Here is a 26,957-nt window from a genome sequence, read left to right on the forward strand (position 1 = left end):
GAAGACCTACCACATCTACTCTTTTTGAACTTTTGTTTCTGGTTTCTGGTTTCTGGTTTTTCTGCATGTTGTTTTGCAATTTGTTCCCAATTTTACTATAGAGGCCAAAATTTGAGGAAATTAAAATGGTGCTAATAACTGAATCATATTGAATATTCCTCCAATTTTCTCGTTACTTGAGCATCAAAAAGGAAGAATAACTTCTTCTGAAATATCGCGGTAATAGTATTTCAAATCAATGGTGCACTATTACGGAACAAAGTTAAAAATACATATTTGTTTGTGATTGACTTCATATACCGTCTCAGTAACATTTCAGATGTAGATAAGTTTATCTTGAAAATGGTTGGCAACACCAGAATGGTATCCAAAATATTTAGACTTGTGAACCAACACGAAATGTAGACGCAATTGAAACTCATAGCACATGATTACAAAAAGCGCCTACAATTAGTGAACACAGTGGTAATAAGTGGCAATCAATCTGCCAATCCATGAATTTGAAACATGAGTATAAATTAACTGCCAAAAGAATCAGATCAAACAATCCCAACAAAGTTTCTCTTCCCATCTCAGAAAATGAGTAGCTCACTCTCAAGATTCTCAACTCTTCTTCTTTTTCTCCACGTTGCTTTACTCATTGCACCGCCAACAACCCAATTTTTTTTTCTTCCATTAGCCAAAGGCAGTGATCTGATACAAACAACATGCAAAAAAACACCCCACTATAATCTCTGCCTCTCAACCCTCCAATCAAACCCCGACAGCTCAAACGCAGATGTGCCGGGATTGGCCCTGATAGCATCCGACGCTCTCCTGGCAAATGCAAGTGACACACTGGACTACATCCACGGCCTGCTGAAGCAATCCCCGGAAGTACATTTACAGAAGGCATTGGCAAACTGTGCTGAGCTGTACATCCCAATTGTGAAGTTTAGCCTGCCGCAGGCAATTGAAGCTTTGCGAAATGGGCACTTTGGGTTTGCAAAGTATGGGATTTCTGATGCTGCAAAGGAGGCTGAGGCATGTGAGAAGGGTTTTGGAGGAGTTGAGTCTCCTCTCACTGATAGGAATGCTCTTGTGAATGATCTTTCTGGTGTGGCTGTCGCCATTCTCAACTTATTAAAGGGTTGATTTTTCCCTATCTTATTATTAGGAAAATGATAACCGCACGTTCATTTTCTCCTTTTGCACAATTTGGTTTTCTGTATGTCTTCTTTGATTTGCTCAATTCAAAGGCCAACAATAAAAAGGAGTGTGCAGAAGGAGAAAGAGTGCGGAAATCACCTCTCTAGTATTATAGTTAGTGAGTATTGTGTGATGTTGCTTTTCTTCTGTAGTTTTTATTTGTGAAAGTTTTCAGCTTTTTTGGCTTTAGATACTTGTACTTGTAGCAGCTGTTTCAGCCACTGAAATTAAGGTTTGTTCTCTTCATGTTCCTTTGTGGTATAAGAGGGGGGACTTGGAATCTCTCCTCTCACATCCCCTCTCTCCCTAAGATGAGGAGATGCACCTTGTTTTAACTGTTTTGAAGGGTAGGTTTGGGATTGGCTTGGGCCAGATCAAGTTTTCCATGGTGACCCTATGCAGTCAGATGCGAGGACACTGGCAGGCTATCAGGTGCTGAATATTACATCGCCCGAGTGAGGAAAAGAAAGTGTCTTATAGCATCTCTAGCAGCCTAGCTAAACGAGATTTTTGGTTACTTCAACAAAAAATGCAGAAAAATAATGCTCCAATTGGCCAGGTAAATGACTAACTAGTTTAACTTAGTGAATAATAAATAGCTAAATTTAGCGAGGAGGAGAGAGAAAGCTAATTTTTTTGCTAAACAGTAAAAACCATAAAATTGCATTATTTGTTGGCTTCAAGAGAAGAAAAAGGACTTGGGTTGTTAAGTTTAGATAAAATAAAATTTTAACTTAAGCTAAATAGCTAATATTGTTGGAAGTGGCGGCTAGCCAAATTAACATTTGGGTCATCTAACTAGCTACGTCAACAAAAATTTAGCTAGTATAGTTGGAGATGCTCTTATATGTGCAAACCCCCATATCCGTATTAGGTGTGTTTTGAGCTTGAAGACTTCTTAATAGATAGATTCAAAGCGGGCAATATCTTGCTAGAAAGTGAAATTAAAATTTTCATTGTCACTTTAGAGGCAACAATTGAAATATGGTTTTCAAATTAAGTTAGTAGATGATGCCAACACAAGTGGCAATGCCATACGCAAAAAGAAAGATACACAGAGAATGGTAGAGGCAATAGAACTTTTGCTCACTTTTGTTAATCCGTGACATGGTCGATATTAAAGTATCGAGAATTCAAACATCAGGTGAAAAAGTAAACGCTCTTGTAAATCATGGCTTAATTTTCTACTTATCTCGATCAACATTGGCCACAACCTTTACAATCTTATGTGATTTGCGTGTAGACATGTTCTATCATTTGAAAGATTTCCAAATTAAAAGATTTGGTTACTGTATACATGTGAAGGAAAATGGTATCTTGTGATCAACTGGGACCCTTCCTTTTTTTTTGTTGGTCAAACGGACCCTTTCTATTTAGTTACAACTATTCGTAGATTTGTAGTGGAGGCGAAGGCTCTGGAATCTCACGGAGCAAATATAACTGAGAGCCGCTTGACTGCAAGAAGAAGGCAACACCATGTGAAATCACATGTTATGTATGGCACCAATGCCTCAAAGCATGTTAAACTTAAAAGCACACCCTGGCCAGAAGCACATCCATCAAAAGAAAAATGAAATGAGGATGCCTTGAATGAGGATGCCAGAAGCACTTTCTATTTAGCATGCTGCATGCACCCTAAGAAATGCAACATGTGACACTGCATTATTAACCTAAACGCCGGAATAGAACGCAACACAAAACATTGTATTATTGGCCGGAATGTCAATGACGGTGTATGCAAGCCCTTCCACTCAAATGGGGTCTTCTATTGCCAAGTTTGCACAATATTTCCCTTACTAAAAATACCGAACAATAAAGGGATTCGCATTTGGGTGCAAAAAGAGGCACGCTGGCGTGTCCAACTCGCCTAATCCACACATGAACAAAGCATACCTCAAAGAAGCAAAATTGACGTCTCCATCCTACATTTATGGCATTCCATTCATACAGGAAACATTTGCAGCTTTGGATACAAAACCCAGCGATATCGAACGCGAATAACATCTCACTTCCAATTTCAGCCAAACTTATACAGCATTTGAAATGAAGAAGGAGCAGATTTGGATGATTTTCTAGTGGTATAATTACCACAACTTTATTAGAGGCCAAACCAGTTGCAAGGAAGGCAACTTATCAGTAGGCATTTGACATCACCAACAGAACACTAAAAATTGTACCGTAACCACTCTCTTTCTCTCTCTGAGTCTCTTGCTCTCCCCCATTTCTGTACATACAGGGGATCAACAGCTTCGGTAATCATGCATACAAAAAAGTGCAAGCATCGACTGTTTGCACGAGGATTCAAAAGGCATGTGGAATTTGTTCCTCAACAACGACTAGGCAACCACATTGTAATATCACCCAGCCCATCTTTTCAGCTTCTCCGGCGGATCCAAACCAGCAACCTGCTCTACGATACTGCAAGGTGCAATCAAAGTGGAACATTTTATTTCAGACAGTGAAACCAACATTGGTCATCAAGTTAGAAAAGTGTATATATATATCGGTTGTTTATTCCCATACATGAAGATGCCATAAAAACCAAAAAAAAAAATAAGAAGCATTTTTTACAAGATATTTATAAAGCTAAAATGAATTTAACATACTTGGGGGACGCAGAACCAGGTCCCTTTGATGACAGATTTGGATAGTACTGAACTGAGATCAAATTGCCCTCTGTTCGTCCAGCAGACAATGGAGATCCCTTAATGTTTACAGGTGAGCTTCTTCTAGACGAAATTCCTGCATATAAACGACAATAGAATGTGAATGCCAATACGGAAGATGAATGAAAAGTCTTGGACTTTAGGGATCTCTGTGAACAATATGTGTTGAGAAACTTATTGAAGGTAAGCATAGTTTAATAAACATATTCAATTATAATAAGAAACAAATACGAACTGTCCCGTGAGTCTCCCTTAAACCTAAAACATGCTATTCAGAAGTAAACCCATTTATTCTTTTGGGAACAACCAAAAGAAAAGTTAAAGTAAGAATTAATGAGATCCCAAATTTGAAATTGTCAATCACATAAAGCAAAAGTGATACGCACATCGCAAGTTCACCAAAACAGTTTGGAATCATTTAAAATCATAAAACAACAGACAAACGAGTTAAGAACTATCAAATACCACAGATTCAATAACTATAACCTCTAGTTCAATAAAAGAATTATTACCCTGAAAGATTAGCACAAGACAGAAGAGAATGGTGAACAGCATGGCAAATGTGCCGCTATTGGAAGACGCCTTAGCAGCTTTCATCTTCTTCAATGCTTTCATCCGCTCAATCCTTGCACGTTTCCACATGGCAATCTCAGAGAGTTCCTTGATTAACTTCTGGTCTGCCGCATCCAATGATGGACCTCTTGGAGGTCTGGGAGGTTTAGGAGGCTTTTTATTGCTCGTCTTCTTCCGCTTGTCCTTCACCCGTGTCTTCTCTACATGATCTATGCACTCATTCCCCTCCAGCACCTTGTTTGTTGCCACCTTCAAGTTATCAGGGCACACTACATTGGAGTTGGATCCATTGCCACACAAACCAGTTCTATCTTCAACTTTAACTGTTCCATCCAACAGACCGCCACAAACCTTAGCAATCAATGTCTTTGCCTGTTTCTTAGCACACAAAACAGGGCTATCGCTTGAATCCTCTTCACTAACTACCACCGCACTTTCAAGATCAACTTCAAAGTCCTTTTCCCTCGGACTCTTTTGATCCATTACAACGAACCAAACTCCAGCTAATTACTCCCTCCCTCCCCGGACTCCAAATGATCAAAGCTACGTTACACCCCTCCCAAATGGAAAAAACCAAATTTTGAATCTTTGGAGTCAACCACTTAGAAGGAATGGCCTCTTTGCAATATATATTATATTCACAGGTGAAACTTGATGAGAAATATATCTAGCTTCCTCAAATACACAGCACTTTCGAACTTAACTTGCAATTAAATCGGAGACAGCTTAATTGAATGCAATTTAACTTGTTTGACACGGCTCACCGCTTTCCCAAAGAATAATCAACCAATAAACAACAGTGCCTCCCTTCTTTTTTCCTCCCCTTCCTGTCAGTCAACAAAACCCTTCAACCATTAATAACGATACAAGCAAAAACCAATACAATCCACAAAAAACCCGATTGCAATGTGCATCAAAACGTGTAGAAAATCAAGAAATTAGTCAACTTTATTCAATGTGATTGCATATTTCAGCTTACAATTACTAAAATGTATAACAAATTCAGAGCACAAAAAGCAATGCCAAATTGAAACAAACCTGATCAAACAAAACTAGAACATGAAAGATTAAGCAAAACCCATCAAAACTAGAGCACTCGACCCCCTTTAATACGCATCGCCATGAAATTTAACATTGTTTTCGAAAACCCAAAACTCAAAAATTTAAGAAATGATCTAAACAAATGCACAATTTAAAGAAAAAGAGGAAAAGGGAAAGTAGAAACCTTCAAAAGAAAGCGAAGAAGCCCCAGATCCGATGCGGAGAAAGAGCTCACAGCGAAGCTAGCGTCATATATGGAAGCTTCAAGTGCTAATTAAAGAGAGTCAGAGTGAGAAGAGAGAGAGAGAGAGGGGGGGGGGGAGAGGAGAGAGAGAGGAAGAAGGGAATGGACAGGAGGGGTTTTAGGAGAATCACCGAGAAAGTGCAGGGCTTTTATATAAATAAATCAATCAATTTTTTGAATTCTGATTAAAATTGTGGCGCTATATCTTCGTCGGATAAATACCACCGCCAATGACTCGAGTCTGATGTTTTCTTCTTCCCCTTCCTCGGCAGCCCCACCGACACTTGCATGGCATTTTTTTTTGGTTGAGTTTTTGACTTTGGTGTGGGTTTTTTTTTTTATGAATTTTATTTTATTTAAAATCGCCTTTTGGCTTCAATTGGCTAATTAGGGTTTGACCTTTGTGATTAACGGTAAACACACTTCTAATTTCTAGACGACGTGAGTGATGGTCATATAAGATTATAGAAAAAGTTTTTACATTGTGGAAGTGAGTAATGCTATACCACGTTTGTGGAATATTCTTTTGTTAGAAATTCAATTGAGTTTATGTTTATGCATAATTAGTCGTTATGATATTGTTTTAACGATATAACATATCAAGAGTACGAATATTCTTGTAATGTTAAGTTAGGATTAAGAAGTTATGTAACTTTATCTGCAACACATCCTTAATCTTCTATTTTTTTTACAATTCATCTTTTTAATGGTAAAATCTCAGTCATTATTTTGATTATTAGTAATAAGGGAATTTGGAGAAGATTCAAAACTGGTACAATAATGTAGGAGACCAGAAAGTTTCAAACCTAGATCGCATGGATTGAAAACACAACATACTATTCACTAAGATATTGAATCACATGCAATAAAATTTCAATCATTTATTTCACATTATCATTTTCTTAATACAATTATAATATTGTTAACTTTCCCTAACTAACGTGACCGTTTTAATTTGATTTTATAATATTAATTCAACTAGGTGTTTCACTTTCACATACCGCGTCAAAAATGGTGTCTGCAACTATGAAGATATAAACATTTTCTTAATGAAAATTATTTATTTTTGTGGATGACTAAGTATTATTTATTTGTTAATGAAAATTATTTTTTTTTGTGGATGACTAAGTATTATTTATTTATTATACACCGACGTGCAAATGAGAAGAAATGCACATTAAGTTATAGTAGGGGTAGCTATTAAAATACCATTTAACACTTCAAAACAATACTCATGTCCAAAATTTTGAAAACGAGCTTAAGTTAAACAATACTCATGTCCAAAAATTTGAAAACGAGCTTAAGTTCTTCTTATTTTATTCGAGAATGACTTACCTACCCCTTAGAAACTACGTCAACATTACCTCTCGAACCAATTAGTACAATTCTACTTATTTTAAGTTTTTCTTACGATATTGTATGGTTAATTTAAAAGAACTAACGTCTCCGTTTCACATAAGTTCTTCTGTGATGTTGATGATAAAGAGGGCAAAACTTCTTAACCGGAAAAGGAAAAAAAATGGAGGAGGGAGGGAGGGGTTATGGGGTTGGGGTATGGCAACCATGAACCATCTGTCTCAGTCACTCACCTTCACTTACTCCACAGCCCAGGACCTCCACGTGAATTAAAAATGGTGACATGAATTTAATAAAATGGATTTTGATGCTTCGTTGGTAGGGGACTTCTCTGGACCCCACCCATGTTTTCTTATTTTATCATTTTATTTGGTAAATTATATGAAGTTGATTTGTTGATAATTGAGTTTATGTGCCATCGTTTTAACATTGAGGACCCATTAGTAAAGATTTGACACGTTCATATGGGTATCGTGCTCCCCCGGTGTAGAGAAATGGTTGATTGTAACATAAACATAAGTGGTACATCATGTGTTTTTATACAAGCGGTGAAAATTTTTATTTTTTAAATTATTAACTTTTTAACATACATATCCCATTATTTGTATAGTAACATGTGATGTACCACCTCGAGTGTCAGTCACACTGAAAAATCTCTCCCTTATGTATGGTGCATGCATCCTTTGGGCAGGTAACGAGAAAATCTTTTATATTATACTATAATTATGAGTTTAATCATCTAAAATACAGGTCTAATTTGTGTATGGTCATAAATTTATTTTTCTTATGATATAACTAATCACGTGATGAGAGAAAATATATTTTTTGAGACGTGATAAAGGAAGAATTTAGGAGGGGGAAATGGGAAACTTGGGAGGGGAGAAAGGGGGTCGAGATGAGTTTATTTCTCAACTTCAATCATACTCCTAAGTGTAAATGTACACAACTAATTAAGCTTATAAATTTCTCATCAGTTCCTAACTTTGTTCCAAAACAACTTATATATGTAGTGGTTGATTATAAGTTTTGTACTACAAGCTGCTTTTTTCCAAAGTGCTTTTGTTGTGGAAGTTCATAATTTTGCTTCTCCAAGAAAGCACAGGAACTTAAACTCGATATTATGATATGGAAAGGTTAAAGAATAAAATGGTTGTCGTCCTCTTCCTCTTATTATTTTTTTATTTTCTTTTTTTCTGAGTTTTGATATTTTTTGGGTCTAGCCCCTACGGAGTCAAAGGGACCACGCAAGATTCTGTTAGAACTGCACAATCAATGGTACATATGTGTCAGGGCCCCTGAGGATGACACGTAACGAGTTAGGCACGTTCGCTGGTCATCAAAGTTTGGTCCATTCTTTGCTCTTGGAAGTACAAATGGAAAAAGATCCTCACTAGATTATTTTTCTAGGATTCTTAGAATTTCATGATCGTAATTGTTCATATATTCTGCGGTTAGAAATTATTTTAAAATTTAAAATTAATTATAAATAGTACATAACGAAAATTGTTTGCACAATATATGATGACCGATCACAATCATGGAATCCTTAAGATCCTCAAGAACATGATTCGGCGGTAAAAATAATATAGAGTATTGAGTTGGCAATAGGCCTGGCATTTTGGACCCAACCCGTTAATCTGACCCGACCCAACCCTTTAATATTTGTATTTGGGTGGATGCTTAACGGGTCGGGTCGCTAACGGGTGAACCCGTTAACAACCCGTTAAATAACGGGTCACTTTGGGTCAACCCGTTAGACCCTAGGACCCGTTAGCACCCGTTAGTTGAAGATATTTTAGTAATTTTAGTTAAGTCTTAATAACAAAAAATAAACTTTATGCAAAAAAAATAATAATAATAATTGTTAACGGGTGATAACGGGTGACCCGTTAGCTTAACGGGTGACCCGTTAGCTTAACGGGTCGGGTTTGGATGACCCGTTAGCTTAACGGGTTGGGTTCAGGTGACCCGTTAACTTAACGGGTCGGGTTCAACCTGACCCAAACTCAATAAACCCGACCCGTTTACAGGTATAGTTGGCAATACAAGACAAGTTATGCGTTTTTTTTTTTTTGGAAGTGGGTCAAATTCATTACCAAACACAAAGGAATAGTACAAGGTCCAAAGATACAAAAGCATAAACAAACAAAACAGGACCTGCCAAATTAGCCCAAAAGACCCAACAAATAGTAAAGGCCCAAACCCTAAAACACAACAACATAAACCCAAGGCTTCCCTTGCTACACCCGCCACTGAGCATCCCTACCAGCACAAACCCTCGCCACCAACCAATCAACGTTGTGCCGTTGCAACATCTAACCACGAGCACCTGTCCAAACACATCCACATAGACGAAAACCAAGAACCATGTAAAGGAAGCATGTGGGATTCCATGAGCAACACTGCCAACAAAGGCAGACAGTGAGAAGGTGGTGGTGTTGAACACCTGAGCCGGTGGGAACACCGGAACTCTACACACCATCTTGAAGTACCGCAACAAAAAGCGGTTATGAAGCAGCTGCAAATCGGAGCAGAGATGAGCAAGGAGTAACGCCGATGGGGGTATGAAGAAATGGGCAGATCAGAAAGGAGAGCAGGGGAAAAACAGCAACAAGGAAGATAACAGAACAAAGAAAGCACAACCACCGACCCCAGCAACAGCTAGGGTGGGCGGCATTGGAGTTGATCGAAAGTGGAACCCTCACACAAGCGGTGGTGAGAAATGTCTCTCAAGCAGAGAGAAAGTCTCTCACAAGGAGAGAAAGAAGATGACAAGTCATGCGTATTTTTTCGATTTGGATCAAATACTATAAAAACTTAAATTTGTTTTTTCTTAAGGTAAGATAACCCTACAATAATCCAGCTCATTTATTGATTATTTGTTTTATTCATACAATGAGTTAGTCATACTCACGTGATTTATACAATTCGAACTTAAAACTTCGAATTTATAAGTTGAATTTAAAATCTCTCATTTGCAAGTAGAGGTAAAATAGACCGTAATGTTAGACGTTAATGTCATGTTAACGCTTAACAAGTCATATAATTTTCCAAATTCACGTAATCAAATGATGTAGCAAGTTATTTTAAGTGAAAAGGGTCCACAAGACGAAAGGCTAATTTGGAATTCTTGTGGGTTTTTTTTCAAAACTGCTTCTACTGTACTGTGAGAAGAGACATGTAAATATTTGGTAAACTATAATGCTAAAAGTGCTTTTAGCAAAAAAATAGACTAGAGTAGGATTGTCAATATAAAAGTTTACTAATTGGTAATGTTCGCCAATCTCCTATAAAAAAATATTTTTTTAAGAAATATGGATAGAGCTGATTTTGCTTTCTGCTTTTTTAAACCATGATTTTGGAAGAAAAAAAACTTTTTTTTTTAATTTATTTAGGAAGCACAAATTTAGCCTAACTTTTTAAAAAGCTACTTTTAAAAAGAAATTAAACAATCCTAAAGCAGATTTTAAACTAATAAAACGCTGACACGTTTATTAATACGTAAACATTTGATGTCTCCAACTCTTATCCAGTATGACTAGATTCGTGATAAAAAGAGTAACCCTCGTATGAACACCCATATGAACGCCGGTCAATACACATTCCATGGCCCATGAATATATCGAGTTTGGGCCTCTCAGCCCAAGTCCAACTAGCTCGGACATATTTGTAACCTTACAAAGGAGGATGGGCCCATCAAGAAAAAAGGAGTAGGAAAACACAATTGAAAGTTTAACTGTTCAACTGTTATGACATCCTTTGACATTGGAAATTAATCAACTTCCAAACCTTGGAGAGAACTCTTAACTCTAATGGAACGCAGCAGGTTTATTACACTGAAACAGAAATTCATGTCGGTCTATCGACGTAAATTTACTAAAAACAGAGTACACTACAGTTCAAGCCGAAATCTAAAAGCACTGCACAATGACTTGGACTAAAACTTGAAGACAGCAGCACCGCTGGAGGGCTTGGACGCAAAAACATAGAGGCCGAGATCGTTGTTGTTGATGACGCCTCTGTCAATTCGTGACTGGTAAAAGCGTTCCTGATACACCACAAACGATATTTAGGTCCAGCAACTCAAACAAAATTGACAGCGGAGGGAGAGTACCATTAAGGATGTTAGGAGATGTGGAAACCTTTAAATTGAGGATGAATTGTGGGACAATACTATCTTTTACCAATGCAACTGCACAGCCACCCCATCCAGCTCCCGTAAGCCTTGCCCCAAGAGCACCATTCTCCCGACAAATATTTACAAGTTCTTCCAACTCCGGACAGCTGGTTGAGTGAAAAAGAACGATGGTAAAGATAAGAGTGACAAAAATTACAAGATCTTCCAACGCCGGACAATACCATGTCCCTACATTAAGCTCTTCGTGATGTGTTCAATTATTATTGCGAGAGCGTCAGTTGTGTGCATGTTTAAATTCAAGGGAGGTCGACAATATAAATTTGTACCTGCACTCGTACAACACACTGCAGCTGTAGTGGCTATCATTCATAAGATCACCAAGCCTCTTTAGCTTATCCTCATCACTGCAAAAACAGTTCCAGCGTTAGCATAAAATCTTTTATTTGTTCACACCATTAAGCGCTCCCCAAGCAACCCTATATAAATTTTCATGTTTACTACGGAGAACATGTAGTTTGGTTTAGTAACGATATGCCAATTCCATTCTATATCTTAAACCATATTTACTTTTACTGCATGGGGAGGGGGAAAAGAGTTCATATGAACTAAGATAGGACACCACTGGCTGGAGTAGCACATATGGTATCTCTCCGTACTTAATAAAGAGCGGTAAGTCTTGAGTTTAACCCCTGAGAGGGGTAGGAGGGGAAGGATATCCCCTTCTTGTAACCAACAGATTGCACTTCCACAACTATATACGCACCTTACTGTTGATGATACGGCATCCTTGAAAGCATATACCCGCTTGGCTTCAGAATACACATGGGCGGCCCTCTGGTAGACAATAGTTTTTCAACATTAAAACAAAATTTCCAAATTCAAAGAAAAAATCAACACAATTAGCAATGACACAAGATAGCTAACAACCAAGGAAGTACCTGGGATAACTTGAAGTGCTTTGCAGCTTTCAAAACATTCAAAGAAGACGGAGAATCTCTCAAGATAGAGGGTAAGCTCTCCCCAATGATTTTCTCTATTTCCCCAGCTGTATAAGGTTCTTCTTTTAAATTCTCCTGTAGCAAAGACAAAGTGTTATTTAATTGATATAGATAGGGAAGCGATTAATATTAACCTAAAATGAAAATAATCAAATTTATAAAACGTTGATCGACAAAATGTTGGCAGGAAACGATTAAAACTACCTTTACAGCCACGATTGGATCCGAAGACCCACGAGTACTAGCAAATGACATGCACAAGCCTTCAACATCAGAAAGAGTTTTGACACTTGAAATTGCCTCTTGCGGTTTCATCCCCAACTTTATACCAAGCACAATCTAAAAAATTTTCCAAGCCCACGTTGTGAGTACATAATATTTCCGACCATAAAATTACTAAACCCTTCTCAGGTTGATACTTATCCCCTGCATTAGTAGCTCGGAAATTGGATTTAGGATTCGAAACTTACAGCAGCCAGGCGACACTCAACAACTCGGTTATTGTAATTTGTGGCAGCAGTTACTGCTTTCTGAGAATCTGCCAAAGAATGGGCCACAACAAAAGTTCCACCAGCCGGAAGTTGCACATCAGTAGCACGAATTGGGTTGAAATCAATAAGTTCTGCAAACCCAGGCTTGGCCATCACCGAGATTGCCTGCAATTTAAACCAATATCAGGACAAACAGGCAGTTGGCTATCAAACTCAAATTAATCAGGAATGAGAAAATAATCGGACCTGATCCATTCCACCAGATTGTGTGCCAATGTGTCGCTCACACTCGCATGTAAGTTGGGCAATTTCTTTCTGCTCACAATAAGGAATGTCAGCATTTGAAACTTATCTATACAATCTGTAGATCACCGGAACACAGACATATAATATACCTTGGGGAAATTCAAACCAAAAGCAGCCATTATCGCAATCGTAGAAGCACAAACTAATGCAGCAGAGCTAGATAGTCCAGAGCCTAAACGAAACAACAAAAAAATCAATAAGTAGCGTCTCGGATTTTACTCCACCATATGATAAACTAGTTGCCTCTGTACTTATAAATAGTTAATACCAAACTAATTAACCTTAAAATTGACAACATTAAGGTTGTTTTATTTGATATTAATTGGTGGGAACTACACCTGTAGGAACTGTTCCATCAATAAGAACATCAAGTCCAACTGGTCCAACATTTTCTCCCTTGGATTTGGCAAACTCATAAAAACCTTTGTACCTGAACAACAACATAATCCATCACTTTCTGCCGTACATCAGAAATCCATAGTTTTAACGTTTGACTATCCAAATGTTTCATCATCAAACAAAAAGAAACAAAAAAAAAATCTAAAATTTAGTCAACATACAGATCAAAGCATGGATTTTTATGTCTTACCCACAAATGAAATAATGCCCCCATTTGTGATTCTTCAAGTCAATTTCCTTCAACCAAAAAAAAAGTCAAAAACTTTGACCGAAATTGAACTCCGATAGCAACTGGATAACGTTGTAGTTAAACGAATGATGATCAAGTCAAACAATTTGGTACCTGGGTCGGGTCGGCGGGGTAAGTACAAATTTGGTACTTGTCGTTGACATTGGCAATTCTGAGAACTTTCTCGGCGTCTCCGTCGTCGTGCTTCCGAATTGCGACAATGGTGTCCTGTCGTATGGCCATCGGCAGCACCGAGTAGCCCTCGTAGTCTATGTGCTCTCCGACCAAGTTCACCCTCCCTGTCCGATCACAAATTCAAACACGAGCACAAAATCGAAACTTGAAAAATCCCAGAGAGAGAGAGAGAGGGACCCACCTGGAGAGCGAGCGAAGAGTTGAGGGGGGTGACCGAAAACCTGCTGGAACTTGGACTTCAGGCGGTTGAATCGGAGCTGGGCCTCGTCGAGTTGGGAGGAGTTGCCGTAGACGGCGTCGAGGGTGTCGTGGATTGGAATCGGAAGTTCTTCGTGTTTTGCCATTTGTACCATCTGCTGGATTAACTGAACCCTCTGCAACTACTTAAAAGAAAACTCAAAGCCCCCGTGACGGTGACGTTGACGCAAGCGAACAAAATCTGATCTTCTTCAATTATTGTCGAATCCTAAATAATTAGACAATAATTTAGGACACTGTTTCGATAAAGAAATTAGAGGAGTCGGAGGAGAGAGTTTTATAAATTAAACAGCAAATTAAGGAAGAACTTATATATATTTTTTTACGAGAATTAAGGAAGGAGAACATCCTAGTAGGATTAAGATTCCGATAAACCTCTTTCTATCTACTTTCTATCCACTTCGTTTTTACCTTTACAACGGATTTTACAGCGGGAATCCGAGACGTGGTAGGTAGTTACGTTCGACGTTGGATAATTCGAATTCAGATACAGGAGTGTGCGTTGTCGTTTTGGATTGGTTTACTCGTTTTCTGAATTTATTTAGATTTTTTTTTATATTTTATTTTGCAGTTACAGACTTACAGTTACAGTACGTGGGTTAAGTGTAACTGCTGCCGGTATGCTTTGTGGGCGGTGAGGCGCGGCCAGTGCGGTGGCGCAGAGGAGTGGCGGGCAAAAAACAAGCGTGATGATAATAATTAAACGTAAATATAGTTGGTGAAACTAATGAATTATCTTATTCGTAAAGTTAAATGCATATGATAATATAGTCTTTTAAATTCGATTCATTTCGATCTCATTCCGAGTTTGATTAGATGTTTATCTACCATTGATAAACAAGTTAGATCCAATAATCTGTATACGATCTCATGTTAATTTGTTTACAAAGTTGCGAGTCTGCAAGTTAGCTAAATGCATTTGATAAGAGTAACTATATAACATATTTTAAATGTATCTCTAACTGGATAAATTGTTAATAACGCATTTATTCATATTAATCTTTTTTTTAGTACAATAGACGTGGAACACAAAATTAATTACAACGTGAGACGGAAGAGGAATTTGAGATTGAATGCATAAAAGGATAGGTAACACACTGCTCTACCTAACTTGACTAAACTTATGTTCACTAATCCAATCACGTAGTGGCTAGAAGCTAAGGAGAATAAATTCCGAAGTTTTTTTTTTTTTTTTTTTTATTGAGGTTGGGTGGTGGACCTGGCGGTCTAGGTCATACACCTTCGCTTTCATGATATTCCAGAATAAAAATTTGATGTTGATAAGTACTGACGCGACCATTAGTTGGTCAAGACTTAAGAGTACCAGTGATAACTAGTAAGCTTCTCTTTTGTTTGCCAGTCTCTTTTTTACTTGTAATTAAAAGTTTAGGAGGAAATTACTTACTCTTATCATTAGCTTTGCAACCCCAAATTGGAATGATTAATGCGTAGCACTTAATTGTCAGCTGCTACATGTATGAATTTACGTAAAAATTTATAAATTTCATATTAACAAGACTGCTAGCAGTAGCACTCAAACTTAATAGGACGACACACAAACCTTTTTTTTTTTTTCTTCTGATTAAGAATATATCCGAAAACTACGATTCATAATCCATCCAAACACGTAGATCAAATTACTCTAATCTTCATCGATGCCCGCCCCGAGTGATATCTTCCAAGCCCCTTTTGGTAACTAGTGAGTTAATACTTAACAAAGCATCACTAAAATGCAAACGTGCCGACTTATTCATCTTCATCGTCCTCATCCATCATGGCTTTGCCCCTCTTATTTTGTCCTTCAAACCAGTGCTCACGACCACAGTTTCTCCCCCAGACTTCTCCATATCCTTCCTCAACTTCTCCATGTTCTCCCTTCTGTGTTCCTCCTCTAAACGTTGCTTCTCCGCCGGTCTCTTGTCCAGATCAACCCTACAAAAGCAACAAGAAGCAGAAAATTGTGAAGACTAGATCAAGTATACACATCCCTATTCAGTAGCATTTCAATATATATAGATTTGTTGGAATTCAGGCATTACTTATAGCTTTCCATGTACTCTTCAGCACTTGCTTCAACGGCTTTAAAGAAATCCTTCATTCCAGCACCAGAAACCGAAGACACTCCAACAGACCGCAAGTTTTTATAGAATTCATCCAACACAAGGAAGAGGCTCTGAGCTAAATTTGAAGAGTATGAACTATATCTCTACTCACTGCTGCTTGAAATGTCTCAAAATCTTTCATCCACTGCATAAACAGCAGTTTTCAAGACAACGGATTAAAGGAAAAACCTCAAAGTGCGTATTACATATTGGAGTTTACAGTGAAAAGGGGAAAATTATAAAACTCAAGATAAGGGTAAAACTGCTGCATTTTGAGTCCGTGACCGTAATTTAGATGATCACAATCAAAATGGTTAGGAAGTATATTCAACGACGTGTGTGTATGTCAGCAAAGTGCTAATGAAAATGTGTGTCGGCCTGTGCCTGCATTCACACACATATTACAATTTATAAAGGCATACCTCCAAACAAACTGATGTTGAGCAACGTCAATCTTGTTGAATGCAAACCAATATTTTATACGCGAGACATGTTTTAGATATCCTCGCTTAGGCGGAAGCCTTAAGACATGAGACAAAATTTGACATGATCTAAAATTTTTAATATTTAATATATACATATACTTGTGTGTGTAATATATAGTACTTTAAATATCCTTTGTCATTCAAAATTGCACAAGACAAACAATTTTAACTCACAAGCATACAAACAAAAAGGAAATCACTCATCCAAATGTGGTCCACATACATCAAAAAATAATAAAATGATAATTCCTCGTTAATATCTACTCATTTTACGACATTAATATGATCCATATACATGACCCACTTATTCTTTTTCCCTCCATGCACTCTCACTTTCCCTCTTCTCTCCCTCTCTCTCTCTCTCTCTCTCTCTCTCTCTCTCTCTCTAATATCCATTAATTTGAACATTAAAATAGTCAAACATACATCCCCACCCACTCTGTTTCACTCGGTACACTCTCCCTCACTTTCCCTCTTCTTTCTCACTCTCACTTTCCTTTTTGCTGGGTGGTGGCGGTCCTGCTCAGTTGGTAGTGTCGCACGAAGAAGAGAAAGGAGGGTTTCAGTGTTTCACACAGAAGAAGAAGAATGTGGGGTTGTCGAGGACTTGAGTGTCGAATAAAGAAGGCTGTGGAGAAGTTGTATATAAAAAAAGGCACAGAATGACCTAAGGCACGCCTCAACTGCCTAGGTGCGCATCAACCACGTCTAAATGTTTCGCCTTCTCCCACTGAGCAGAGGCGTTTTCACCCCAGCTCCGCCTCCAAAGCCGCCTAGGTGCGCCTTGGGGCGTGTTTTTTAAAACATTGCAAACACAAAAGGCAACCATGTCTTGTAAAGAATACCACAAGCATACAGCATATTACTCATGAAAGTACCTGGGCTAGCTGAACGAGGTGTATGTACCACGTAAGCGATTACAGTAGGAAATGTGGATGCAAATGCTTCTGTGATGATAGCACCAGAGACGGATCAAGAGAATATCTCAATCTGACCGGGAGTATCCACGTATACGAGAACATAATCAAGTTGATGCGCTCACTTCCCAATGACTGAGACAACCTGAAATTGGAGATTATCATGATAGGTTTGTTCTGAATAAAGTGGGGAAAACAAAGAAGGATACAACACAAAGCATGAGCGACAATAACCACATTGAGAGAGCTTAGTCAAGTGGATCAAGCCAAAATTGCCATGCATTTGGAAACAAATTGAACGTATAGAATCAGTACTCGTAATAATTAATCCGATACATTAAGCACCAGCAGAATGAAATGATCAAGGTACAGATTCACAGGCAAGCGTCCCCTCATTTGGTCCAAGATTGATCTGTTTCATCACTTCCTTGTACCGAACGGTATCCCTTATGTCAATATTTGCATCAAACGGTAAAGTCATCACAGCTGAGTCGAGGTTCATCACATAGCCACGAATGTGAGATTCGTAAGTGTGTGAAACCAACTGCCGCATAAAGGTTGTTTTACCACTTCCTAATCAAAATCCACACCACATTTCAATCATCAATGAAATGAATCAAGTAGAACAACCACATTGCTACAATAAACAAAGAAAACCCGATTAAATTCAATGAAATTACTTGCCATGTCCACAACAAATACAATAACAGGTTTTCTCTTGAAATTGTCCCGGACTACCTTGACGATGATTCCTCAACTTGCATTTTCTTCATCGAGTTAGTAAGTTTCTAGTCTTCTTTGCCCTTACTCTTCAGAACAAAATCAATCAAATCCCAACTTAATCCAAAAAATAAATGCCCAATTTAATCAAACAAGTTATAGAACAACGATTCAATACAAAAACTTCAATAAAAAAACCCCGAATAAGTTTGTAAAGATGGATTGTGACTTTGAATTAGTGACTCATGTTTTTAAAGATTCTCCAAAGAGCATCTCCAACAATGAAGTTCAATTTTTGCTAAAATAGCTTATGATTGCAAAAGTTAAAATAGCTAGCTAATTTTATTTTATTTTGAATATAGAAAAATCCCATCACACATTGATGACAGATTAATTTAACTCTTCATGTGATCCACTATCACCTGAAGCGAAAACATACTTTCTGACCTCCAAATCAAATAGTGTGTGATAATCTTTTAGGAGTTTCAATATCATCTTTTAATCCCAACGGTCATCACTCATGTATTCACAGTCACGCTCACACATCTAATAAATCCCACCATACCCTTGGAGATGAGAATGTGATCATTGTTGTTCTCTTTTTGTCCCTTGACAGAGCAATACACATTTTCCCAAATGCAACCCCCCTTTTGTATTGTCGTTACATCCAAATAATTTTGTGCAAAAAGGAGAAAAAATTGAGATGTAATTACATAGGAACAGGGAGTTTTCTAATTTGTGCGTGTATGGGAGATTTCACTCGTCTATATATATATGCATATACTGAAGAATGATAAGATAAAACGGCAGCTTCTCAAACGAACGAGAATCAAATTTAGAATATAAAGCCAGAACAAATGATTGATTATCAAGGTAACATGATTTTTGTTAATATATCAAAGCAAAAGCCTAGCAATTGCTGCAGCTATACTGCTAAGGTCATGGACAACTTTGTTCTTATCGGTCAGAGGAGATTTGCTGGAAAATTCCTTTTCACATGCTTCAGTCGCATCGGCAGCGTCGTTCATGCCTTGCTCTGCAAACTTAGGGTTACCCAACTTAAAACCTTGACTGGCTTCTGGGACATCAGCAACCAGAATTGTATGGTAAAAGGTAGCGCAAGTTTTTAAACGTTGGTCACTAGGGCTTTGCTTAAGCAGCTCGTTGATTCTGTTCGCCGTGTCAGTTGCTTTATCCTTGGCTATGTCAACCGTTATGAACCCTAATCCAGCCACGTCCGCTTTCACACTTCGAGGGTCCGATTTGAGAGAAGAGACGCAGAGATTGTAGTTTGGTGTTTTTTTGCAGGTTTGATCGATTAGATTGGCATCCATTGGAAAGATCACAGCCCTTCTGCAATGGCTTAGGGGAAGAAACACTAGAACTAGACAAATTAGTTGGATGAGACATGCTGAGTACCTCATTTTTCGCAAGACAAAAAATGTTTTCAGAAGTTTGTTGATGCTTATGTAAGAGTTGATGATGTTGAGAAACTGAAAGGTGCACACATATATGCTACTGTGTGACCTCATTTAGATAAGATTGTCCAGAGTTTAATTTGGATGCTTATCTCTAACTCAATCCTAGGCCGTTCGATTCGCATAAAGGAATTGATGATAAATCAAGTGCGGAATTTGGTCGATGGTGTAAATGACAAGTGACCTCATTAAAACAATTAATGGTAAATGAATATACATCAAAATTGTTATATACGGATGGCTAGGAAGCCTTTAAGAGAACAGATTTTCATTTTTTCATAAAAATAGGGATTAGTTGTAAGATTCACACGACATCGAATTTTAACGATCTGAACCGTTTATTTTTCAAGTTGCACCTCATAAATCGTCCTTGCAAAATATCAACCAAATCGAAAATATTTAAGACATATAATTGGGTTAAAAAATAAATAAATACTTTGTTATACAAGAAACAATGAAATTTTATCTTGATAATTAAATAGACAAATGATTTTGGATTGAATTGAAGTTTTGTAAGAATGATCTATGAATCGAAACTTACAAACTAGACGGTTCAGATCGTTCAAGTTCGATGTGAAGTGAGCCCCATATCTAGTCCCCATTTTTTTTTTGAAAAAATGGAAATCCCTTTGCATAAAGTACCTGGGCATGGCTATTTATCTTTAAATTTAATACTAAGAGTTAATATTAAAATATTAAAGTGCATTAATTCATTTTTCGTCTGTAGTATCATATGGATCATATCAAATTTAATGGTAGATGATCATATATGATTTGTGTTGAAAGAGAATAAGTCGCAAATGTATACCAACAGTCATCAACCATGTATACTATCACTTAATATACACATACTACAATCTAGTAATTAGTAAGTGAGAGGTTTTAAGTTCAAATAAATCAAATCTCATGAAAATTAATCTCATGGATGACAAGAGTTCGTACCAATTTATTCTTTATCTCTTAATGTAAAATATTAGTGTGTAATAAAATATTGTTGTATGTTAAACAATTGGGTAGAATATAACTTTTTTATTTTTAGTACAATGATATATTTTTACACTAAAGGAATAAAACATTTGAGGAGTTCGGTTAAACCACACAATGGACAACGTAATTTAGTATGGCAATGCTATAGTCCAACAAGTATAACAACATGAAGATTGGATGATAAGTAATTAAACTAAAATACTTATTGATTATCAAGTAACATGATTTTTTTCAGAAATAAAACAACAAGACACATTAATTAATGTATCAAAGCAAAATTCTAGCAATTGCTACAACTATTTCACAAACATCATGGCAGCTTTGTTTTCATTAATCAGAGGAGATTTGCCAGAGAAACCATCCTCACATGTTTGGGCCTCGCCGGCAGCGTTGTTCATGCCTTGTTCTGCAAACTTGGGGTTACCTATAAAAGCCTTAGCGGCTTCTGGGATATCAGCTTCCAGAATTGTTTTGTAAAAGTGAGTGCAGGGGTCACTAGGGCTCTGCTTAAGCAGCTCGTTAATTTTCTTCGCAACGTCAGTTGCTTTAGTCTTGGCTATGTCAACCATTACGAGCCCTAAGACTGCAACGTCTGCTATCGCGCTTCGAGGGTCTGAGTTGAGAGAAGAGACGCAGAGATTGTAGTCTGGTGTTTTTTTGCAGATTTGGTCAATGATATTGGCATCCATTGGGAAGATCACATCCCTGCTGCAATGGCTTAGGGGAAGAAAGACTACTAGAACTAGACAAACTAGTTGAATGAGACACGTTGAGTTCTTCATCTTGGCAAAGACAAAAGGGTTTAAGAAGTTTGTTGATGCTTATTTAAGAGAGTACATCTAGTAAGGTGTGTCAACACTAGCTTTGGAAGATGAAAGCTTAGAAATCTAAAGAGAGAGAGAGAGCTCGAAGAGAGAGAAAGAAAATCTGCAACAAACTTTTCTCATTACCATTAATGAATTATTACAAGGGTTTATTTCACTATAAGTACATGTCAGCATAACTAACTCAACTTATACAATCCAGTGACACATGTCATAATCCTGACCACTAATATATGCTAACATTCCCCCTCAATCTTATGTCTTAGTGGAACCAAGCATAAGATTGGAACACTGTGTTGTAAACAAAGGAGAACATAAGCCTTTTGTGAAAATGTCTGCATATTGGTCTGTTAAAGAAACAAATTGCAAAGAAATGACACCTTGTTGAACTCTTTCTCTAACAAAATGACAATCCACCTCTATGTGTTTGGTTTTAAAGTGCAAGATAGGATTAGTAGCTAAAGCCATGGCTGAGATGTTGTTAATATGTAAGAATGGATGAGAAGAAGTGTTAATATGAAGGTCTTTTAGAAGTTGTTGAAGCCAAACAATTTCGGCAGTGGTGGTTGGCATAGCCATGTATTCAGCCTTTGTCGAGGATCTGCTAATTGTGTGTTGTTTCTTAGAACTCCATGAAACTGGATTGAAGCCTAAGAATACAACAAAACATGTAGTAGAATGCTTATCATTGGGATCACCAGCCCAATCAGCATCTGTGTATGCTTTTAAAACTAATGAACCAGGTCTAAAAGAAATGCCCCAGCCTAAAGTACCTCTGAGATGTTGTAAAATTCTCTTGACATCAACATAATGAGATTCCAGAGGAAAATGCATAAATTGGCACACTTGATTCACAGAATAGGCAATGTCAGGTCTTGTAAAGGTTAGTATTATAGGGCTCTTACAATGCTCTTGTAATTTGTAGGATTCGAGTAACTAGGGCTACCATGGTTCAAGAGTTTTAGATTAGGATAACATTGTGTGATACAAGGCTTACATTATAGCATATCTATCTTTTGTAACAAATCTTGGACATACTTTGACTGGTGTACAAATAGCCTTTGAGACTGATAGTTACTTTCCAAGCCAAGAAAATAGTGTAAAATCCCCAAATCCTTCATGTCAAACTTTGTGGTTAACTGAGATATAATAGATTGAACACAAGTATCATTATCTCCAGTAAGGATGATATCATCCACATATAAAAGAAACATAACTATTTACCATCATGCTTGATAAACAATGAAAGATCGACATAAGATAATTTAATTTGAAAGTAAGAAAGTAGTGAACCTTTCATTCCAAGCTCTAGGAGCTTGTTTGAGACCATAAAGTGACCTTTCTAATTTGCAAACATACTCTGGGTGGATCTTGTCAACAAAACCTTGGGGCTGGGACATATATACCTTTTCCTCAAGAAACCCATGTAAAAATGCATTCTTGACCTCAAGTTGCTTAAGTTTTCATCTCTGAGTTGCTGCTAAAGATAGTATGAGTCTCACAGTGGTTGGTTTCACCACTGGACTAAATGTTTCATAATAATCTAATCCAGCCTCTTGAGAAAATTCTTTGGCCACTAATCTAGCCTTATATCTTGCAACCGACTCATCTGGATGTCTTTTGACCTTTTATATCCATTTACAACCCACCGGATTTTTATTTGCAAGCAATGGAACAAGTTGCCATGTGCGTTGCTGCACTAATGCATCCATTTCTTCCTGCATAGCTGTTTTCTACTGTGGAGACTTAGAAGTTGCAGTATAAGACGGTGGTTCTTTAATGGAATCAGAATGAATTGTAGTATAAAAGACCTACTTCTTCTTAGAGATACCAGATTTAGATTGTGTCTGCATTGGGTGTAAATTCTGAGACTGTAGTGGTACAAGTTATAACTTAGTGGCTTGAGAAGTAGTAGTATCTGGATGCAAGTCTGAACCCATGGAAAAATTTGAAACCGAACCCATTGATGAATCTAAACTCATGGAAGAATCTGAGGTTGAATTAGAGATGTAGGAGATGTGGAGACAAAATCACCTTGATTGAGAATAATGGATTGAGTAACATGACTGGTAATGGGTGTGGATGCAGGTACAAAGACACTTGATAATGGAATTGGAACTATGGAAGGATGCTCAAATGAATTTGTATAAGACACAAATGTTGGTACAACTGAGGACAAAGATGAACTAGACTTTATGTGTTGTAGCTTAGTTGAACCAAGGAATTGACTTTTATCAAATAATACATGCCTTGACACAATTAATTTGTTATCTTTGACAGAGTAAAAAATATAACCTTTGTACTGAGATGCATAACCTAAAAAAATGCAAACAATGGTCTAGGGATCAAGTTTGGTTGTTCTATGGGGTTTTAAAGATGGAAAACAAGCACAGCCAAACATTAGTAAGTGATCAAGTCTTGTAGCTGATTGATACAAAGTTTCAAAATGAGATCTCATTAGTAATGTAGAGGTTGGCATCCTATTTATGAGATGAGTGGCAGTAGCACATGCATGGTACCAAAACTTAAAAGGTAAGGAAGTTTGTTGCAATAAAGTAATTACAGTTTCTACAATATGCCTGTTTTTTCTCTCTGCTAACCTATTTTGCTCAGGGGTATAAGGCAAGATTTTTTATGTGTTATACCTTTCTCCCTAAGAAAAGATTGAAAAATGTCACCAATGTATTCCCCACCCCCAGCATTCTGTAGAATCTTAATGTGAGCAACAAAAGAGTTTAGTACAAAGGAATGAAATGGAACAAAGTGACCAAACACAACAGCTTTATTGGTTATTGGAAAAATCCATGTATACCTAGTACATTTGTCTATGAAAAAGACACAATATCTATACCCCTTAATTGACATACAAGTGCTGGCCCCCATACATCTGTATGTATTATTTCGAATGTAATTACAAAATTTGAAGCATGTAAAGGGAATGGAAGTTTGGTGAATTTGCCTTCTAAACAAGGAGCACAATACTGAGGTTGTGAGTTACAATGATAAGGAATTGAAGACTTACTAAGTGTTGTGACCCATTTGACAATGCCACAATGTACAAGACACCTTTTGACCAATAAATGCTGCTGGTAAGGTCTTTTGTTGTTTGAGCACAGGTAGGGGATAAATTGGATGATTACTCAATCATTTAAACAATATTCTCTCAATGACCTTGTCATGTATACAGAGAGACAACTCATCAATGATACATCTACAATTATTGTCTTTATATAAGTGATACATAGACAACAAGTGTTGTGACAATCGAGATACATGCAGTATAAAATTAAGTTTAAAATTGTGAGACATTTTAGGAAGGTTAGATTTGCCAATACGAGCAATGATCAAACCTTTACCACTAGCACCAGTGACAATATCTATATTAGGATAAGGAGATGACATCTGAAGATTAGAAATATCCAAAGTCATATGATGAGTAGCTCATGAGTCAAGAAGCCAATACTTATGCTGAGGTGCAGATGGACTTGTATTAGCTTGAGCAGTCATATCAACAGAGGAATTAAATGGAGGAAGCACACTACTTGAATTCTGATAAGACATGCCAGATGGTTGACCATTTGAATTGATAAGTTGTCGTGAAGCCTGAGATTGTTGATGATAGGACTATGAGAATTGTTGTTGATAAGACTGTGGTGGCTGATAACTTTAATAAGACTATGATGGCTGATAACCTTGAGATGAAGAATTATTTATGTCAAAACAATTAGCAGCCGTATGTCCTACTCTATGACATATTTGACAGCCATGTTGAAAGCAATTGATAGTAGAGTGTCCATTTTTGTCACAGAGTTGACATTTATGCAATGGTTGATAACTCTGTGGAGATATCATTTGTTGTTGTCCTGGTGCTGAATAAGGTTGTGACTATGGTGAAAATTGATTTCCACCATATGAGAACTGTTGTGGATACTGTCCTTGATTACTAGAAAAGAACTTCTTGCCTTTACCCTTTTGTTTGAATTATTTCCTTTGAAATTATTGTATGTATCAGAACCACTTTGAGAGACAAAAGCCAATGGTCCAGGAAAAGGAAGTTGTTGAGACGGAGGAAAGGGTAGTTGTTGTTGTGGAAAAGGGTTGTGGAAATTGTATAGGTGAGAACTGAGGAACTTGATGAAATTGCATATAGGGGAATAGGATAACTGAGGACTAGAAGTGTGTCCAAAATAATCACCTGAGTCATTTCCAAAAGAATTTGCCTTTGTACCACAGGTACCACCAGTGTCATATGTAAAAGGAGAACTATGAGCCATCATAGCATACATTAGAGGAACTTGTTTAGTGACTTCATTCAATGAGTCTTCTTTAGCTTTCAATTGAGATCTCAGTTCCTTTAAAAACACCAAAGTTTCTCTTCCACGAATGATAGACTTGATAATGTTATATTCAGGAGGTAAACCCCGCAATGCAACAATAGCAATGTCTTCATCAGAAATAACAACCCCAACAATAGCTAAATGATCCATAGCATCTTTAATCCTCTGAAGATATGCATCAATGGATTCATGTCATTTTCTAATATTTGAAGATCAATCTTCATCTGAACAATACTAGTCCTAGTCATAGTTGCAAACCTTTCTCGAAGACTAGTCCACATTTCTTTAGAACTTTTGCAGCCAATAACACAGGACAACACAGTAGTTGACAAAGTAGCAGTAATGAGTGTCATTAATGCCTTATCATGTATCTTCCAAACAGTATAGGCATCAAAATCCAACTCAGGCTTATCAGGACATAGAATGGAACCATCAAGAAACCCAAAAATGCCATTTTCATCAAGTAGTAACTCCATTTGGAAATTCCAAGTCACATAGTTAGAGTCATTAAGTTTGACAGTAACATTATTACCCATAGTAGGAATTAGAGACGAAATTGGCAATTGTGTAAGTGCTAATTGAGAAGAGGTAACCATTTTCAAAGAGAAAAATCACAATCCATGCAACGCAAATATAAAGAATTCACAAACGGAATCAATCCACAGACTACAGCGGAGTAGAACAATTCACACCACAAATTATGCTACAATCTTTTAATTAACAACAATTTCCAAGAGAACAAATTCCCAAAAGCTAGGGTTTCAGACAAGATTTTATCAAGAAATCAAGATCACAACAACAATATGTGAGATATGAGGATGAACAATATCACCTTCCTGAAGCACAAAGATGAATGAGCACAGCCGAAAACCAGCTATGAAATGAAGAATCCCAAAAATTAGGGTTCGCGACGATCACTGACGAACGACAACACCGACAAACTTCAACCACAGACAACAACGATGAGCTTCAACACCAACAACGACGACAACAATCAGTATAGAGATACTAGTGATCGGAAGCAG

The 26,957-nt window shown here is 37.3% G+C and overlaps 6 protein-coding genes and 1 pseudogene across 6 annotated transcripts; 1 reads left to right on the forward strand and 6 right to left on the reverse strand.

The window, feature by feature from the left end:
- The first annotated feature begins 368 nt into the window (after positions 1–368).
- Positions 369–1,434, forward strand: LOC103452664 (cell wall / vacuolar inhibitor of fructosidase 1-like). The gene has a single exon (XM_008392198.3). The coding sequence runs from the start codon at positions 580–582 to the stop codon at positions 1,132–1,134; it is 555 nt and encodes a 184-aa protein (XP_008390420.2). The 5' UTR covers positions 369–579; the 3' UTR covers positions 1,135–1,434.
- Positions 1,435–3,175: 1,741 nt separating this feature from the next.
- LOC103452663 (uncharacterized) lies at positions 3,176–6,013 on the reverse strand. The gene is made up of 4 exons (XM_008392197.4): positions 5,653–6,013; positions 4,367–5,254; positions 3,795–3,930; positions 3,176–3,606 (listed from the first exon to the last, which is right to left on the reverse strand). Exons 2-4 carry the CDS (start codon positions 4,908–4,910, stop codon positions 3,546–3,548), a joined length of 741 nt encoding a protein of 246 aa, XP_008390419.2. The 5' UTR covers positions 4,911–5,254; positions 5,653–6,013; the 3' UTR covers positions 3,176–3,545.
- Positions 6,014–10,779: 4,766 nt separating this feature from the next.
- Positions 10,780–14,442, reverse strand: LOC103452662 (galactokinase-like). Its single transcript, XM_008392195.4, has 13 exons — positions 14,006–14,442; positions 13,744–13,928; positions 13,591–13,637; positions 13,340–13,431; positions 13,091–13,173; positions 12,942–13,010; positions 12,675–12,860; positions 12,409–12,543; positions 12,145–12,279; positions 11,970–12,040; positions 11,533–11,610; positions 11,211–11,352; positions 10,780–11,116 (listed from the first exon to the last, which is right to left on the reverse strand). Exons 1-13 carry the CDS (start codon positions 14,175–14,177, stop codon positions 11,006–11,008), a joined length of 1,506 nt encoding a protein of 501 aa, XP_008390417.2. The 5' UTR covers positions 14,178–14,442; the 3' UTR covers positions 10,780–11,005.
- Positions 14,443–15,495: 1,053 nt separating this feature from the next.
- LOC139187577 (GPN-loop GTPase QQT2-like) lies at positions 15,496–16,461 on the reverse strand (annotated as a pseudogene).
- A 1,125-nt stretch (positions 16,462–17,586) lies between these two features.
- On the reverse strand, positions 17,587–18,273 carry LOC103452703 (GPN-loop GTPase QQT2-like). The gene is made up of 3 exons (XM_070811261.1): positions 18,267–18,273; positions 17,957–18,159; positions 17,587–17,763 (listed from the first exon to the last, which is right to left on the reverse strand). The coding sequence occupies exons 1-3, from the start codon at positions 18,271–18,273 to the stop codon at positions 17,587–17,589; spliced, it is 387 nt and encodes a 128-aa protein (XP_070667362.1).
- A 929-nt stretch (positions 18,274–19,202) lies between these two features.
- LOC103452665 (cell wall / vacuolar inhibitor of fructosidase 1-like) lies at positions 19,203–19,640 on the reverse strand. The gene has a single exon (XM_070811262.1). The coding sequence runs from the start codon at positions 19,638–19,640 to the stop codon at positions 19,203–19,205; it is 438 nt and encodes a 145-aa protein (XP_070667363.1).
- Positions 19,641–21,067: 1,427 nt separating this feature from the next.
- On the reverse strand, positions 21,068–21,460 carry LOC139190786 (cell wall / vacuolar inhibitor of fructosidase 1-like). The gene has a single exon (XM_070811263.1). It carries the CDS (start codon positions 21,458–21,460, stop codon positions 21,068–21,070), a length of 393 nt encoding a protein of 130 aa, XP_070667364.1.
- Between the last annotated feature and the right edge of the window lie 5,497 nt (positions 21,461–26,957).

This window comes from Malus domestica, chromosome 13, assembly GCF_042453785.1.
Source record: "Malus domestica chromosome 13, GDT2T_hap1".
NCBI lineage: Eukaryota > Viridiplantae > Streptophyta > Magnoliopsida > Rosales > Rosaceae > Malus > Malus domestica.